Source organism: Anser anser, assembly GCF_964211835.1.
Source record: "Anser anser genome assembly, chromosome: 9".
NCBI classification, from domain to species: domain Eukaryota; kingdom Metazoa; phylum Chordata; class Aves; order Anseriformes; family Anatidae; genus Anser; species Anser anser.
The window spans coordinates 24586806-24601699 of record NC_139729.1 but is presented as its reverse complement, the minus strand read 5'-3'; the positions used below and the strand labels follow the sequence as shown (position 1 = coordinate 24601699).

The 14894-nt window shown below is 45.5% G+C and overlaps 1 protein-coding gene across 9 annotated transcripts in view; it reads left to right on the top strand.

The window, feature by feature from the left end:
- The window catches only part of LOC310904186 (uncharacterized protein), a 227403-nt gene that overhangs the window by 196561 nt on the left and 15948 nt on the right, over nt 1-14894 (top strand). For 8 of the 9 annotated variants that reach the window (XR_014588108.1, XR_014588109.1, XM_083848541.1 and 5 more), the window contains 7 exons: nt 2616-2744; nt 7011-7139; nt 8568-8696; nt 8776-8901; nt 9962-10090; nt 10282-10410; nt 11871-11999. Coding sequence is in view for 7 of the 9 variants with exons in the window: in XM_083848541.1 (XP_083704667.1) it covers nt 2616-2744; nt 7011-7139; nt 8568-8696; nt 8776-8901; nt 9962-10090; nt 10282-10410; nt 11871-11999 (900 nt within the window). In the remaining 2 variants the exon portion in view is untranslated. The remainder of the gene's footprint in view (nt 1-2615; nt 2745-7010; nt 7140-8567; nt 8697-8775; nt 8902-9961; nt 10091-10281; nt 10411-11870; nt 12000-14894) is intronic. The other variant, XM_083848540.1, reaches the window with a different exon arrangement.

Genomic DNA, 14894 nt, shown 5'->3' with positions numbered 1-14894 from the left:
TGCTTCTGTCTGTCTGTCAGCATCTCATTTCGGCTTTGCTCAGAGCCAGCCTCAGTCAGCTGTTCTTCATCTGGTCCGGCAGCATTCAGTCACACCGCTGCCTCTCCAGGAGTGGCATGATCACGTATAATATTGGGTAAGAATAAAGCTATAAAGCCACTTTCTGAAAGAAAATGAGGCCTTTCTGAGGGCAGTATGTGCCTGCTCTATCTTTCAGCACTGCTCAGTCCTTTAGAAAAATAAATCTTTTGAATTCTGCAACTCTTTAAAAAGAGCTGCAAAAGGAGCAGAACCATTTTAGTTGCAAAGTAGCTAATTTGTATGTCAGTAGCTATTTGTACGTTAGCTAATATGCCTTTTCGCTGAAAACAAAATAATCTACTAAGAAGTGTTTGCAGGTCATATGAACTACATAGGGAAGAGTTCTTTTGCATTTTCTTGAAACCAGCAAGTGATACAACCAGAACATGGAATAAATAGTGTATGGCTCTTCACAAGGTCTGGCATTACAATGGGAAATTAATCATTTTCAGTTGTTCTTTGAGAGTGGTACTACTAGCGATACCACCAGATATCCTCCTGAGCTGATAATGTTATGCACCTGGACTGTGCTGTGGTAGCAGAAGATGGCTGAGTCCTTCCTCTATCTTGTTAAAGCGTAGATAATGTGAGTAGTATTTTCTCCAGAAAAGGTGCCTACTGTGAGCACCCACTGCTGCAGGACTTTTGTTTTAATGCGCTTAAAGATAAACAGAAAAGTCAAAACAAACTAATGGGGAAAAAAAAAGAAAAACACAACAAAAAACAACCAGGACACAAAACTATTCTTTCGTGTACTCAATTGCTAAATATATCAATGCCGGCTTCAAATAAATATCAGTATCGGACCTGCAGGAAGCCTGGGCTTCCATGGGCTCTTGATGTCAGACAGTCCAACAGTTCACCCCAACAAAATCTAAAAGAATCGAAGTGTGACTGTGTTAGCCATCGGTACGAGAGCAAACACCATGTCCCACCGAGAGAGCTGGGTCACCCTGCCCTGCACCAGATCCTGCTGGGGAAGGCAGCTGTTACAGCTGATGTCATTCTGTGAAGCGCTGAGCATCTGCAGCTCCTGCTTTGAAGGTTATGATTGTCTTCATTGTGCTGTAGTTTTGTTTAGCATCACTCCCTGCTCCTCTCTGGTATGTGTTGTACGACCCAAGGCACATGCCCAATTACAGCATCAGGCCAACAGAAGAATTATCCAGTTCACTGCTCCATCTGACAGAGCATCCCAGAATGCCACGCAATTATCCCACAAAATTGGAGGCAGTGGGATTCTTGGACTTGTCCTACGGTGTGTTTAGGAACTGATGCATTAGTAACGGTATGTCTAGCCCCCGTGAAGCGCAGCACTCAACATTTGGATTTGGAATCAGCACTGCTGCAGGACAGACTCCGATTCTCTCTTGGGACTTCTGCAGTTAATCGTTGTCACAAGATAGCCCAGTAAGATTTCTGGTTTTGTAAGATAAAAGGGGGAAAAAAGGCTGTGCATGTCTAAGAATAACTGACAGTACTCCGTAGTCCCTGTGTTAAACAAAGGGAAACTTTGTCAGCCTTTGAAGCTACCTGAGGTTAAGTAGTAGAAGTCCTTTCTTGTATGCAGTGGATCCGCACTGCTGAACCATAATAAATAAGGACATAAAGATTGAAACCACATGCCGATGTTTCTTCCTTACAACTTGATAACAGCTCTCACCGGTTTGGACTGCGCAGAGGCTGCCTGATGCTTTAAGGCTTTCCATCAGTGTCAGGTACTTCTCCATTTTTCTGAGACTGCACATGCTTGGAAAGTGGCGTAAGCCTGAAGTTGTTCCTACGCCAAAGAAGAAGCTGTTGTCTGGACAGGATGAAGGGAAGTTCAGCCTTTTGATTTTGAGTAAATGAGACAATCAGATGTAATCATGAGCTGAGCAGCAGCTCTGGAGAGTAAAGAAGCCAAAGCAGATGTTGCAGAGCATTACGCTACCATCCTCTCTGTTTGAAGGTCCAGGTTTGTCTGTCTACAGATACAGATTCTTCCCCTCCTTGCAGCCAAAACAGGCAGCAATGCTTTCTGTTACGGGGCTGAATTTATGTTGGTGGACCTAGCAGTAAGAATAGACTAGAATAAAGAGCCTGTACGTGAAAAAGAGACAGGGCAAGAAAAGGAACAGAAGAGTCCAATAAAGGGAAATGTATATGGATAATGGGTTTTTCTGACCTTCCAGAGAGTTGCAAAGTTATCGTGGGGAGTCCCTGGAGAGTGTATGTTCTGATAACCATCGTTTAAGGCTCCGCTGGGAAACCGATCATTCTGTATTCGTGGTGTAAGTGTGAGAATTGGGTTTTAAATATGAGATTTTATTGAACAGGGAAGACAAAGAGCAAAGTTTTGTGGAATAACTGCTCATTTAATGAGCACCATCGCTCCTGAGATTGAATGATTCAGGATTTCTGTGGAATGAATGACATATACTTGTGTGTCTACAGCTTTATTTTCACTCAGGATATGATAATTATATATGTAATATATGTATATGTATATATGTATGAGAACTTTGCTGAAAATGGTTATTTTGCATTTTCAGCTTGTCCAGAAGGATTTTTTGGGCTTGACTGCCACCAGGTGTGCAACTGCAAGAACGCTGCAGGCTGTGACCACGTCCTGGGAACGTGCCGCTGCCTCCCCGGCTGGCTGGGAGAGACCTGCGAGCAGCGTACGTACCGCACCGCCGCGGCCCCCGTCGGCGTGGCACGGGTCTCTTCTGGGAACGGAGGGTGACCCACCAGGGTATGATGGTAGCTGGGTCACGTTCCTTTCCAACAAGGCCAAAAAAGGAAACAATCTTTGGTAGCAGCGTAAATAATCAAGGTTTTTTTTATTTTTGGCTGATGTTGGGACTTTTCAAATATTTTAAGCATCGGTTTTTAAATAGCAGTGCTATATCTGACCATAGGAAGAATCTCAGCTTTACATTTTTGTGAAGCATCAGGACGTGAAGTGTCGTGTCTGCGTTTCTGGTGTATCTCATCTGACTATCAATTATAAAGTGACAGATTACAAATGCAAAACGTGGAAAAATCGGAGCAGGGACTGTTTTGTTATATGACCATGAGAAAATAGTTTTATAACTAATTCTTAGAAAAGTTATTTGCTTTGAAAAAAAAAGAAGTCAGCTTCCTGGATTTTCACAAGCATGGATTATCCCACAGTCTTGGGGTTAGTAAGAGGACTGGTCTGTACAGCAGTGTACGCAGAGCCAACTTTTGCTGTTAGTGAGCACTTATTTATGAGATTTCTTTAATCCATAGGTTGCGGATTTCTGCAGGAGAAAATTAATTTAACTTAGAAATGATGCTTGTATCGAAACAATCCAATTCTCCAGCCAGGTACTGTGATATACTCAGCCCTTCCAGAGGGCTGCACTTGCTCTTGGCATCTTTCCCTCATTTGCCCTCCACCACCCAGCCTGTCTTCTGAGAGGGCTTCTCCCGTAAAGTCCCCTGCTCTTCTGATAGAGCCATCTGTCTCCTTGGCCCTTCCCGGCTCTTTGGGATGTCTTAGGGATGGGAAACTCTGTTCTGACATATTTCATTAAATTCAATTAAGAAATGCAGCTCTTTTTCAATGGCCTTGTGCCCCTCTCTCACATGAGGAAGAAACTATTTATCCTCTCACACCGCAGCTATTAGAGCCTTGTGCCAGGCTGATTTATTCCTTGTGCTGGTTAAGATGCCAAAGCCTCTGAGGCCGCCTCTGCCCGTAAGTAAAAGAGCAAGGTCGGCCAGCAGCGAAGAAGGGCAAACTGCTCTTCCCTTGGCTAGATGATGCATCTTCATTTTGACTTTGACTGGCTGGTAATGCCTTGTACTACAGCAGGTGTTAAGAAACAGATGGCAGGGGCCCCTTTTCGGGTCATCTGGTCACACACGGCTCTGTTTCTACTGGGGTGTTGTTGGGGGACTTGAGGGCAGGGGAGAAGTTTGCAGGGAGCCTGATTTTTACAGCCACAGGTGCAATAAAGACAGGCCTGGGCCTTAGTGCTGTGCCTCCAGGAGCTGCCGACCTCAGCTCCAGAGCTGCTCCAAGGATCGCGGCCACAGGCTGGGGACACTTGTCCCCAACTCCTCGTCCCTGCCCGGCATTTAATATTCACCCTACCCTTTCCTGGGGCTCGCCAGCTTCAGCAGCTGGAAGATCAGCATTTGTTTTCCAGTAATCAGATTGCAGACAACGTGCTGGAGGATATTGAGGAATAATTTTGACATCATGGGATTTGAATTGATCCTAAGTTGGCCATGCAGTGCATTTTATACACTGCTATCTAATTACGGGAGATACAGACAGTAATGCCTTTTGTTAAAGCTGCCTAACACTTTCCATTACAAGACCGTGCTTTACAGTTGCTTGTAAATGAGTTATAATAATTTTCTATCTAATTATGGGAGATATGGACAGTAATGCCTTTTGTTAAAGCTGCCTAACGTTTTCCATTACAAAACTGTGTTTTAGAGTTTCTTGTAAATGAGTTATAATCATTTGGGATGAAATCTGCCAAGCAAGCTCTTCCCCAGCTTATGGTTGTATTTGGCAATTTTATTTTATTTTATTATTTTTAAAAATTTTTAGCGTCCACCTAAGATATTTCAGGTTTCCAAGAAGGAAGTTTAGGTGTACTGCTGGTGCTTGAGAATTAAGCTGTTTTGTTGAGTGTCATGATGCTGCAAAGATATAAAACTGATGACTTGATATCTGGCATGAAGATATAAGGCACTAAAAATGCCTCTTTCTGAAGCAGCTGAGGCTCCCCAGGACCTCCACAGAAGCTGTTCCTTGTGATAAAAAGAGACCACGTTGTTTTTTAAGATAAATGAGTACAGAAAGATTGGCTCTTCCAGAGTCTCTGCTCAGGGGCACTGATAACCAGAGTTTTGACGTTTCATAGTGTGTGAGCACTTGACTTTGCAAATTTCCTGTTCTTTAAAAGCAGCAGCTTCCTTTTGGGAAGCATAATCTGTGGAAACTGCATGAAACCCAATCTTCTGGGCACCCTATTGAGTCGTAGCGCACATCTTTACCCTGTGCTCCCCTGCACATTTGATAGATGTTGACTTCCAGTCTGAATGTTTTGGCCTCCAGTTTCATGTGTTCCTCACGCTGCATGTAAAAGCAGATTTTAAAGACATCAAGTGAATAATTCCTCCTTTTACAGAGGAAAGGCGCTGAGAGAAAAAAATTGAAGCAGGAAGAAGTGTAATAATTTAATCCTTGCTTTTGCTCCTTTCCTTTGCATTCATCATAAAGAGAGGAGAGAAAGCCCCAGGGGTATTTGTACACTCAGTTGAGGAACTTTGTACAACAACTGCAATATTCTACTTATCTTATTCTTTAGAAAAGTAGTTTGATAATTAGGTTTGTCCTACAGAGAAGCTAAAAAAGTTTGTGTGCACCCAGTAGAATAATTAAAGTTTTCCTCTCCAGAAATTTCTGCTTTCTTACTAGGATTTTCACTAGAAAACTCTTTTGTCTTCTTGGTAAGTAGAGCAAGAGCTTTGCACACATATTCCAAAAAACCTCCCACAAACCACTAGTAACCAGTCAGAGGACCTGGTTATGAGCTGGTTTTTCCTTTGGCATGGTTATGATACAGTTCTGGTCTGTATTGTGGAAATATTTAGTTCTGCTCCCAAAACCGAGCCAGAGCTCCGTAAGATGGGCTGAACCCGTCAACTTGAACTTGGCAATCAGGCCTCATTTGCAGAACAAACTTAAACTGTGATGGGACTGCGCTCCTGCACTTTCTTGTGGTTTTCATGTGGATGGGGTCCAGGCGATGAAAAAAAAATTAACATTGTTGAGAAGTCCTGGGAGGAATGGTGTCTGTGAGAACCATGTCAGGAAGCTGGAAGTCTTCAGATGGGAAGAAAAGGGCTGCGAATGGGTCAGATACTGTCAACCAGCCTCACCCCTGAGGTCGGGATGATTTCACTCCTCCTTTCTGCCCCCTGGGATGTGTCCTCCTGCAGCACTACATCGAGTTCTGCAAGCTGACACCCTCAAAGGCATAGAGGTTCTGTGGAAAGTGATAGTTTGGGTCAGATCCTGGAAGATGTCACATTCAGCGCGTGAAGGACGCTTTTCTGGATCGGGGATCAGAGTCGTTCTCGCCTCTCCAGTGCATGCCAGCAGTGCTGCAGGGATGAGAGGCTCTGACAGCTTCGTGCAAGTGAATGAGAGCCGCTGTAACGCAGACACAGAACCGTGCAACGAGGCTATCCAACTTCAGCGACTCATTTTGTATTCTGCGGGTGATATTCCAAGAAAACAGAGTAGCAGGGTTGTCAGTTTTCCCCCATTTAATGCTATCCAAATCTCCAGTGCAATGGAGAACAGAAAAATTTTATCATGGCCATTCTTCATGGGCGGCAGCACCAGCAGCACTGAAATGGAGCTGCAGCAAGTGTATATTTGTGAGATGGTTGTGTTAAGTTTTCACCTGGGAGCCAGCTGCTTAGCTGAATGTGTTGAAAATATCACTCCTCTCTGACCAAAGAATGAGGCTCCGGGTGAGCTGATGCATCCACCTGTGAAAAATGAACAATGAAAACAATGAAGTTGTCAGTTCTCTTACCAGGATGCAAATAAATATCGGGGCTGTCAAGCTGGCGGTTCTGCTGGACCATTAGTTCAGCACAAAGACATTCCGCAGGGCAGGGGGATGACAGCTGATCCATCACCGGAGAGATCCTACCCTTTGATAAAAGTCTTCTCAGAACGTGCTATGATACATATTTTTAAGCCACGTTATTTAGTGTCAGGCATGGTTAATGTATGGACTTAGGCACCCTTAAGATGTGAAAAGAGTACCATCAGCGGCCAATTTCCAGCTGATCTCCCCAGCACTGGGGTCTGTCTCGGGGTTGCTCCGCGTGATGCCTCCTTTGGTGTGCTCTGATTGCTTCTGGGGCTTCTCTCGTTGCAGCCTGCCAGCGGGACAGGTACGGGCAAGGCTGCACTCACACCTGCGACTGTCACAACGGAGCGCTCTGTGATCACGTCACCGGGACGTGTGCTTGTACCCCCGGCTGGAAAGGAGCCACCTGCCAAGAAGGTACAGGGATTTCACTCTCCTGTTGAAGGAATATAGAAGGGAAAAATGAAACTTCTTCTCGGGGCTTCACTGCTAGTTGAATCGCTATGCTGTCACTGGCTTTGCACCCGCACAGCAGTGCAGTTCGGCCCATTAGAACAACCTGTGAACCACATCACGGGCACACGTGTTGGGCTGGGCATGGGAGCTCGGTGTACATGAGGCAGAGGGGGCTGAAGCAGAGCCTGGAAGGAGAGCTGATCTCCAGCTGATCTGTCAGAGAGCTGATCCTGAAGGCTGGCTGGCTGAGGGAGAAAAGGTCCATAAAACCTCCCCTTATGCCATTGAAACACAATTCTGTTTCTTTTCTATGCTCAGCTTTATTGCCCCATGTGTTTGACTGATTCACGTCATTACCGTGCGTTGTTCCAGACACAGGCTAAATCCAGAACATGCGAAAGGCATTGGGAGCTCCAGCCTTGGCACCTACCCCAGTGCGTGTGACTCAAACACAAGCCCAGCTCCAAGCCGTCTTAAGGAAGGAGGCTGGCAAAGAACGGCCGCACTGAGGCTTGTGTTGCACATCCTCTTCTGCTGTAGCCAAACTAATAGGAGAAGTTGTCCCTCCCTGTTGCAGCAGGGTCCTGTCTGTGTGCCTCTCCCCCTCGGGGTGCCTTGTGCTGTAAGCAATGCCTAAGTAAGTTGCCAAACATGAGTTTGGCAACTGTAAGTATGTTGCCAAACATACCCTTTTTCTTTAATGATGCATTTGGAGATTTCTGTACTTTTTCTTTTCCCTTTGGAAGTGAGGAGGTAGAATAAGTGAGTGAGGATGGCTGAGCCACCCTCCTGTGACTGTGCTTTGGCAGAGGGAGAACTTGCTCCTGTTAGCATCTTAAAAAGGTGCCACTCTGCCAGAGATCTCTATTTTTTGTGCCAAAAAAAAAATAGGTTCTACCCATAGATTCCAATTGTGATGGGAATCAGCGAACTTGCTTAACTTAAAATTAGGTAAACTGTAAAACGTTATCAGCCCGCTGTGGATAGCGAGGTCAATTGCTCATTAGAAAAGTAATTGTGATTTTAAGAGCACAGTACAAATTGATGCTGAAAGCTGCAAATCAATATCTCCATTTCTTGGTGTTGAGGAAGCCGCTGGGAACCAAGATTTGTTTTTCATAGGTGTGAACAGAAAATCTCAAGGTTGTTTGGCAGATCATAGTTAACTCACTTCATCAGCTGCCCTTTCATGCATTTTGTTCCGAGATCAGTTTTACTGATGTAATTCCTTGCAAGTCGTGGCCCCTGTTTGTACTATGTTGCACCTCCTCCAGCACCGACACAACCACCGGGGCTACGGAGGGTGTAAGCTGGGGGAAGTTTGCGTTCAGCCTGTGTGTGCCTGCACTTCTTAATTCAAGGCTTTTGCTGTTTAACTCCTCTTTGCAGCCTGTCCTCCTGGGCGGTACGGCACCAACTGCCTGCAGCGCTGCCTCTGCCGCGGCCAGGCTACGTGCGACCGCGTGACGGGCGAGTGCCGGTGTCCCGAGGGCTGGATGGGAGCAGCCTGTGAGCTCGGTGAGTCTCCTCGTGTTTGTAGCACTCCTGCACCTCGTGCCACTGTCCCGGCCCTTGTCACTCTGCTGTCTCGTTCCAGAGTGCAAGGACGGGAGATACGGAGAGGGCTGTGGGCAGAACTGCAGCTGCCACCACGGGGCTTGTGAGCGGCTCTCGGGGAAATGCGTCTGCCACGCCGGCTGGACAGGGGAGCGCTGCGATGCTGGTGAGGGCAGTTCCTTCTTTAGAGGCTGTTTTTTTTGGCACGCACTTCTGCAGTCAGCTGTTTCTGCCAGAGTATGGAGTCTGTTTCTATTTTGTATCTTAATTTTCCACTAGTCTGTAGGCCGGTAAGAAATGGTGCAGGTATGAGAGCTCACCATGTGTCCGTGAGCCCGGGAGGCAAGTCTCTGCTCAACCCAAACACATGCCATGCTCCAAATCATTTTATGTCCTTCTAGTCCTGTTCCCTGCCTGCTAAGAAAACAGAGGTATTTCTTGGCCTTACGGCTCCAAGGAAGAACACATGGAAGGAATTGCCTTGCAAGCAGAGTTTGCCAGATCAGCCGCACGCTGCTGCATCTGTGTGTCATTGAGGGCAGCTCAGCACATCAGGCTGTAATGGTTCAAGTTACACCTACCTCACATGTCCAGTCTATGGTCCAAATTGCCCAAATTTGACATAGCTGTCTGGCATGTTTAAATCTATGTAAATCCCTTAAACAGCAACCTCCTAAGCACTAGGTGTCAGATGAATGAAATGTGCCTTCAGTGCCTCCACTGGCTTGCTGTGACTTTTGCAAGCCACAAGCACTTTTGTGACTCATCACGAGGTGCTGAGGACTCCTGAAGCCTCGGCCACCAAGGAGACCTGTAAAGCCCTTCCATTTCTTCAGGCCTCACTTTCTCTTTGATCACTTTGTAGAGACTCGTGAGGTGGAAAGCAGCACATGGACACTGTTCTCACTGTCCAGACGGCTGTCCGTCAGGCTGTGCGCGTAACTGTAAAAGTAAATGGCGTCGCCACCTCTAAAGACACCGTCTGGATTTGTACTCTAGACTAGGAGCGAGTCTTTGCAAGCTTTCATGTGTGGACTCATTAATAGCCAATGATAAATGCTTTTAATACTTTTAACATATTTTACTTCAATTACATATTCTGGGCATGCAGTCCCCTAAATACACACCGCCATGTGCAAGAAGAACAATACTGGCGCGTTCGCCAGCGAGCAGTGCTTTCCGTGCAGCAGCACAAGCTGTTGCTCTCTGTCTGCTTCTCCTCGCAGTCTGTCCCCCCGGATATTTTGGCGAGCGGTGCGAGGAGCAATGTGACTGCGTACACAGCGTGTCCTGCCACCACCAGACGGGAGCGTGTCGCTGCAAAAAGGGGTGGCGGGGGAGGCACTGTGACAAACGTGAGTGTCTGCGGGGCGTTCAGGGAGCAAAGCTAGGGGTGGTGTTGTATTCCTCCCCAATCCCAGTGGGTGGCTGGATCCTTTCACTCTGGGTCAGTTCTGAAGTGTTCACAGGGATGGGTGCAGCGTGTTGGTCCGAGGGGGTAGCTCTGTGCTGTCCTGCCTGGGTGCTAACGGTGTCACCCTTGCAGCTTGCTTGCCTGGCCACTACGGCACGGGCTGTGCCCAGCGGTGCCGGTGCCCTGCCGGCACCCCCTGCCACCACCTGACGGGCAAGTGCGGCTGTCCTCCGGGATTCACCGGCTTCAGCTGCGAGAGAAGTAAGTTATAAGGCCTCAAATAGCAAAAAAAAAAAAATACAGGAGATCAATTAATTTCTTAAGTAAAAAGCTGATGATACCATTAGTGCCTGAGGTAGAAAGAGAAAACAACCTCGCAGCAGGGAAGATGGACGCGGGTTGGGGTGCTGCGTACAGCTGCCCCCTGCACTGCGTGTTGCTCAGCCAAATGACTTGGCTGGTTCTCACCTCTGTGCTCAGCGCAGTTTGGGCAGGTGAGGTTTGTCTTCTTGACATTTGCAGCCCTCAGGCTGGCAGAGAGCAACTGTGGACTGAACTGGATAAAAACAGGGTCAGGAGGTGCCGCGGGTAAAGCAGCAGCTCTGCTTTCTGTTGGCCTGGTCCACATGAGAGACCTTCTGTTCCTGCCCATCAGAGCTCATGGAAATGTCATTATCTAGTTTTTCCTCAATGTTGAATTTGGCTGTCTGGAGCTGTCTCTGAAAGTAGACTTTTTCTGTGACTCTGGCTGCATAGCCTTGACTTGGTTCTTCCTCATGACATTTTGCCTGAGCACTCTTTCAGCCAAAAGAAAAGTAACACCCAAAAAGAGTTGACATTGGGGTCCCCCATCCTGCATTAAAGGATTAAATTCTTCTCCACAACGAATGCAACTTAACAGACGTGGCAGTGAGTAACCACCAGGCCTGGCCCTGGAGATGCCCTGAGCTGGGACTGAAAGACAGCAACAGTGCTCGGCTGCTGCAGGGGCCACTCAGGGCAAAATCGGGATTTGGGGCAGTTGAATATTGCTCGTCCTCCCAGTAAGAGTTGCTGGATGACCTAGAGATACCGGCAGTGCTTCTGCCACCTTCTGCTGCCTCTCCCATCCCCTCATGTCCTCTGTGCAAGGCGGCCTGCACGTAGTCCAAGGCCTCCTCCTCAGGGATGGCCCAGCTCGCCCCGTGCTCAGAGCCGCCAGCCACGGCTGCTGCCTCTACACTTCGTGCTTCCTCTGAGGCCTGTCCGAGCTACAGCAATCGTGCAGTGAGCGGCCGTGTAGGAATTAGACAGGGAAAGTTCACAAAACGCAGACGATGTGCCTGTCAACGAGCGAAATGAAACCTGTAAAAATGTTTGTGCCAAAGCACCTTTGCAAGTTTAAACTCCCTGCAAAAGGTAGAATGTCTTTATCCATATGCCTGGTCCCTGGTGAGTTATACTGTTATTTTAGTCAATTTTACCTGACATTTCCCTATGATTTTCTCTAGTGACAAGAAAATTGTATCTGGCCCTTGACAGTTGGGCACAAATTGACTGAACGAAACAAAATCAAGCAGTGAAGTAACCCCCAAGTAAATGCAATAAATCCGAAGTCCCGGAGGATGGAATAGTTCTGTAGGCAGGGGTTTTATTTAATAAATTTGAGCTTGCTCTTTGTTTGAGTGCTATATTTACCAAGACAAATTTAATTTGTTGGTTTACATTTCCTCTTCCCCGAGCCTGTCCACCGAGCACGTATGGCAAGAACTGTAACCAAGGCTGTCAGTGCTCTGCCGAGGAGGATTGTCACCCGGTCACCGGCGACTGTGCATGCCGCCCCGGGTACCACGGGGCCCGCTGCGACCGCCGTGAGTATCACCCTGGGATGCCCATCTTCTCGGGGTGGACCGAGACACGCAGAGGCATTGAATTCATCTTTGTCACTATCTTCAGCACCAACTGAGATAAAGTAAGCGTAGCTTGTGCTAATTTACACTAATAAAAATGTTTGCCTTATTGCAAGGGATTTTTTTTTCCTGGGGACGAGCATCATTTGCTGCCTAAATTCTTTCCAATTCCATGCTGAGCTGAAGAATATCGACGTAATTCTCTGCGTTTACACTTCTCATCTTCAGCTACGCATGGATATTGGGTTGCTCTGTGATTTCAAAATACCCAGGCCAAAATACTTGCCGAAATCTCTGAGTGCTGAAGTAAGGACAAATGGTTATTATAAAACAACAAGCTGCAATTGGCAATAAATCTAAGTGATTCATAAAGTCAGTTAAGTTGTAGGGCCTTCTGAGGAACAATCAAATTAAACAAATTGTTACTCTGGATTGAAAAATGGTGACTAGCGTGGAGGACAAAATGCCAGTTGGCTGAATGCTCCATCATAAAAAATATTCCCAGATCCACGTGCCTCATGCCGGCATTTTAGGACATCTGTAAAGTTGTTTCTGGTGGAATGTGGCAGCTGATAGGAAACATATACCAAAGTATCCAAAAAAGGAGACAGTTAATTACCTTTTTATTTACAACTTTAATTTTGTTTTTATTCTGTGGCTTGTAATAGTCTTATTAAAAAAAAGAAAGAAAGAAAGAAAGGGAAAAAAAATGTCTTTTTTCAAACTCAGTCTTTCTCTCTCTGGCAAATGCTGATTTTCCTTTCCTAGGAATTCAGTGTGGCTGTGTTTGGTTTGCTTGCTTTTTTGGGTGACAGTTTGGATACAGAGGCCAACTGCAATATGCCTGGCTCTGGTAAGGGTTAAACCTGTGCTTCATGCATTGAGTACAAGCAGGTAGGAGGCTCGTTTTAGAGACAGACATTTGTATTACCATCATGTCATCACAAGGTATTCTTTAAAATGTAAATGTAAGGATTGATTCTATCCTTTGTACATCAGTTCTCACTCTAAGTGAGATTGAAATCCAGCCTTCAAAGTCTAGACTAGAGCCATCTGGATCCATTATACATTAGATTATAATAAATATTATAGTAGAGCAGTAGTGGAGATCAACTATTTAACAGTGTCATTTTAAAAGACTTAATTATGGTTAGCCTATTACCTTTTATGTAGTAATATTTCAGTAGTCATTACCTGTGCATGTGGTACTAAATCTCTACAGATTATAATAAATGTCCTTGTGCTTGCTTAGATCCTTAGGATTTCACTTCAAAATTTAAAATTTAAAAGAATAATAATTATACTCAAGTTTTGATATTAAAAAAAAAATCTTACAAAATGAAATCTGTGTTTTGTTACATTCAAAGAGCATTTTGTCATGGATTTCTATGTAGCTAGGATTAATCTATATCATATGAGATGTGATCCTTCGCAGCACTGTGTTCTTCTAGGTTCCATAAATAAACAGTATCTTGCACAGCAAATTCTCACATAATAAATAGAGCTTTGTTAAACTTTTACAGGAGAGAGAACGAAATGGTAGAGATTCATAGAGGGGAAAAAAATTGTCTTGCATCTATGGTTTATTTTTCATACTCTCTCATGTTGCTCTGGGTAAGCAATAGAGATACAAAAATGGAAGGAAAACAGTTCAGGTGTGAGTTATTTTTAGATTCAGGTCAGTGGATTGAGAGATCATGGACCTGATTCTGAAGTGACACTGCCTGATAACCAGGGATTAGCTAGCATGACTTTGGTGGAAATACTGCTTGTTACTGCCATCCTCACTACAGAAAGAGCTGGGGCTGCTCCAAGATGAAGAAGCTTTCAATATAATATTAAAAACAGCATAGGGAGCCGCTCCCAAAGACATGAAGTGGGCTTCAGTCCAGTCAACATGTGGTTGGATGCTGCTGGAAACGGTTTCTGGCAGCTATTGCTGTATTTATAGTACTGTGAAAAAAGGTTCAAGAAAATATCTATAAAAGGTGTAGTTGGCTGGGAAGTCAAATTTCCAGGAGCCAAGAGCAACGAGGCTTTCATGTTCTCAAATTTTGGAGTGAAGAGCTGAAACAGTCTCTTGGCAGGATCCTGAGGAAGCAGACAAACTAGCAATAAGGTTCCCATCAGTTGTCCATAACTCAGTGGATAGGCAGATCTACTGGAGTGAAGTTAGGCATAAAATCCAGTAAGAGGTGTTGTCACGGACAGAAAAACCATCCTACGTCCTGTGACATTTATTGAGCTGGGCGAGCTCTGAAAGACTCCACCAACTTCACCTTCAAGCTGTAGGTAACAGGATGCTTCCAAAAAGTGTTTTGACAGTGCAATTAATAATATTGGTAAGGAAAGCCCTAGTGTATGTGGTTGGTATGAAAAAATTTAGGAACTCTTGGTCATGGCAAACCCACCCAAACCAGAAGGAAAAAATCAGGAAATGAGTTTGAAATCTGGCCGCTTCTCCTGCCGTTCTCAGAATAACATGTCAGATGCACAGGAAACTGTTAAATTAGAAAATGTCTTTATTAGATAACTGGTGGTTTAGAGGCTAACCCTCTTTTATAAATGCCGAGCCTACTTAAATGCAGACGCTGTGTGAATTGCCCGGGCTTTCTGCATAGAAACTCTGCTGCAAAGCAGTAGAAGCTGAGATGGCCTCGTTAGAAATCATGGGGACACTGCAGCCAGTGTGTTTGCCCTGCTTGTGCTGCTTCCCATCGAAAAAAGCTAAGGGTAATGCTGCAAGGGTAAATAAATTGGTACGAGGGGAATTGCTGCATCCCTTGCAGTACTGGAACAGCTTTTTCTAGTCTTGAGCTGAGGAACAGCTCTGAAAGCTTTGCCATGGACAAGCCG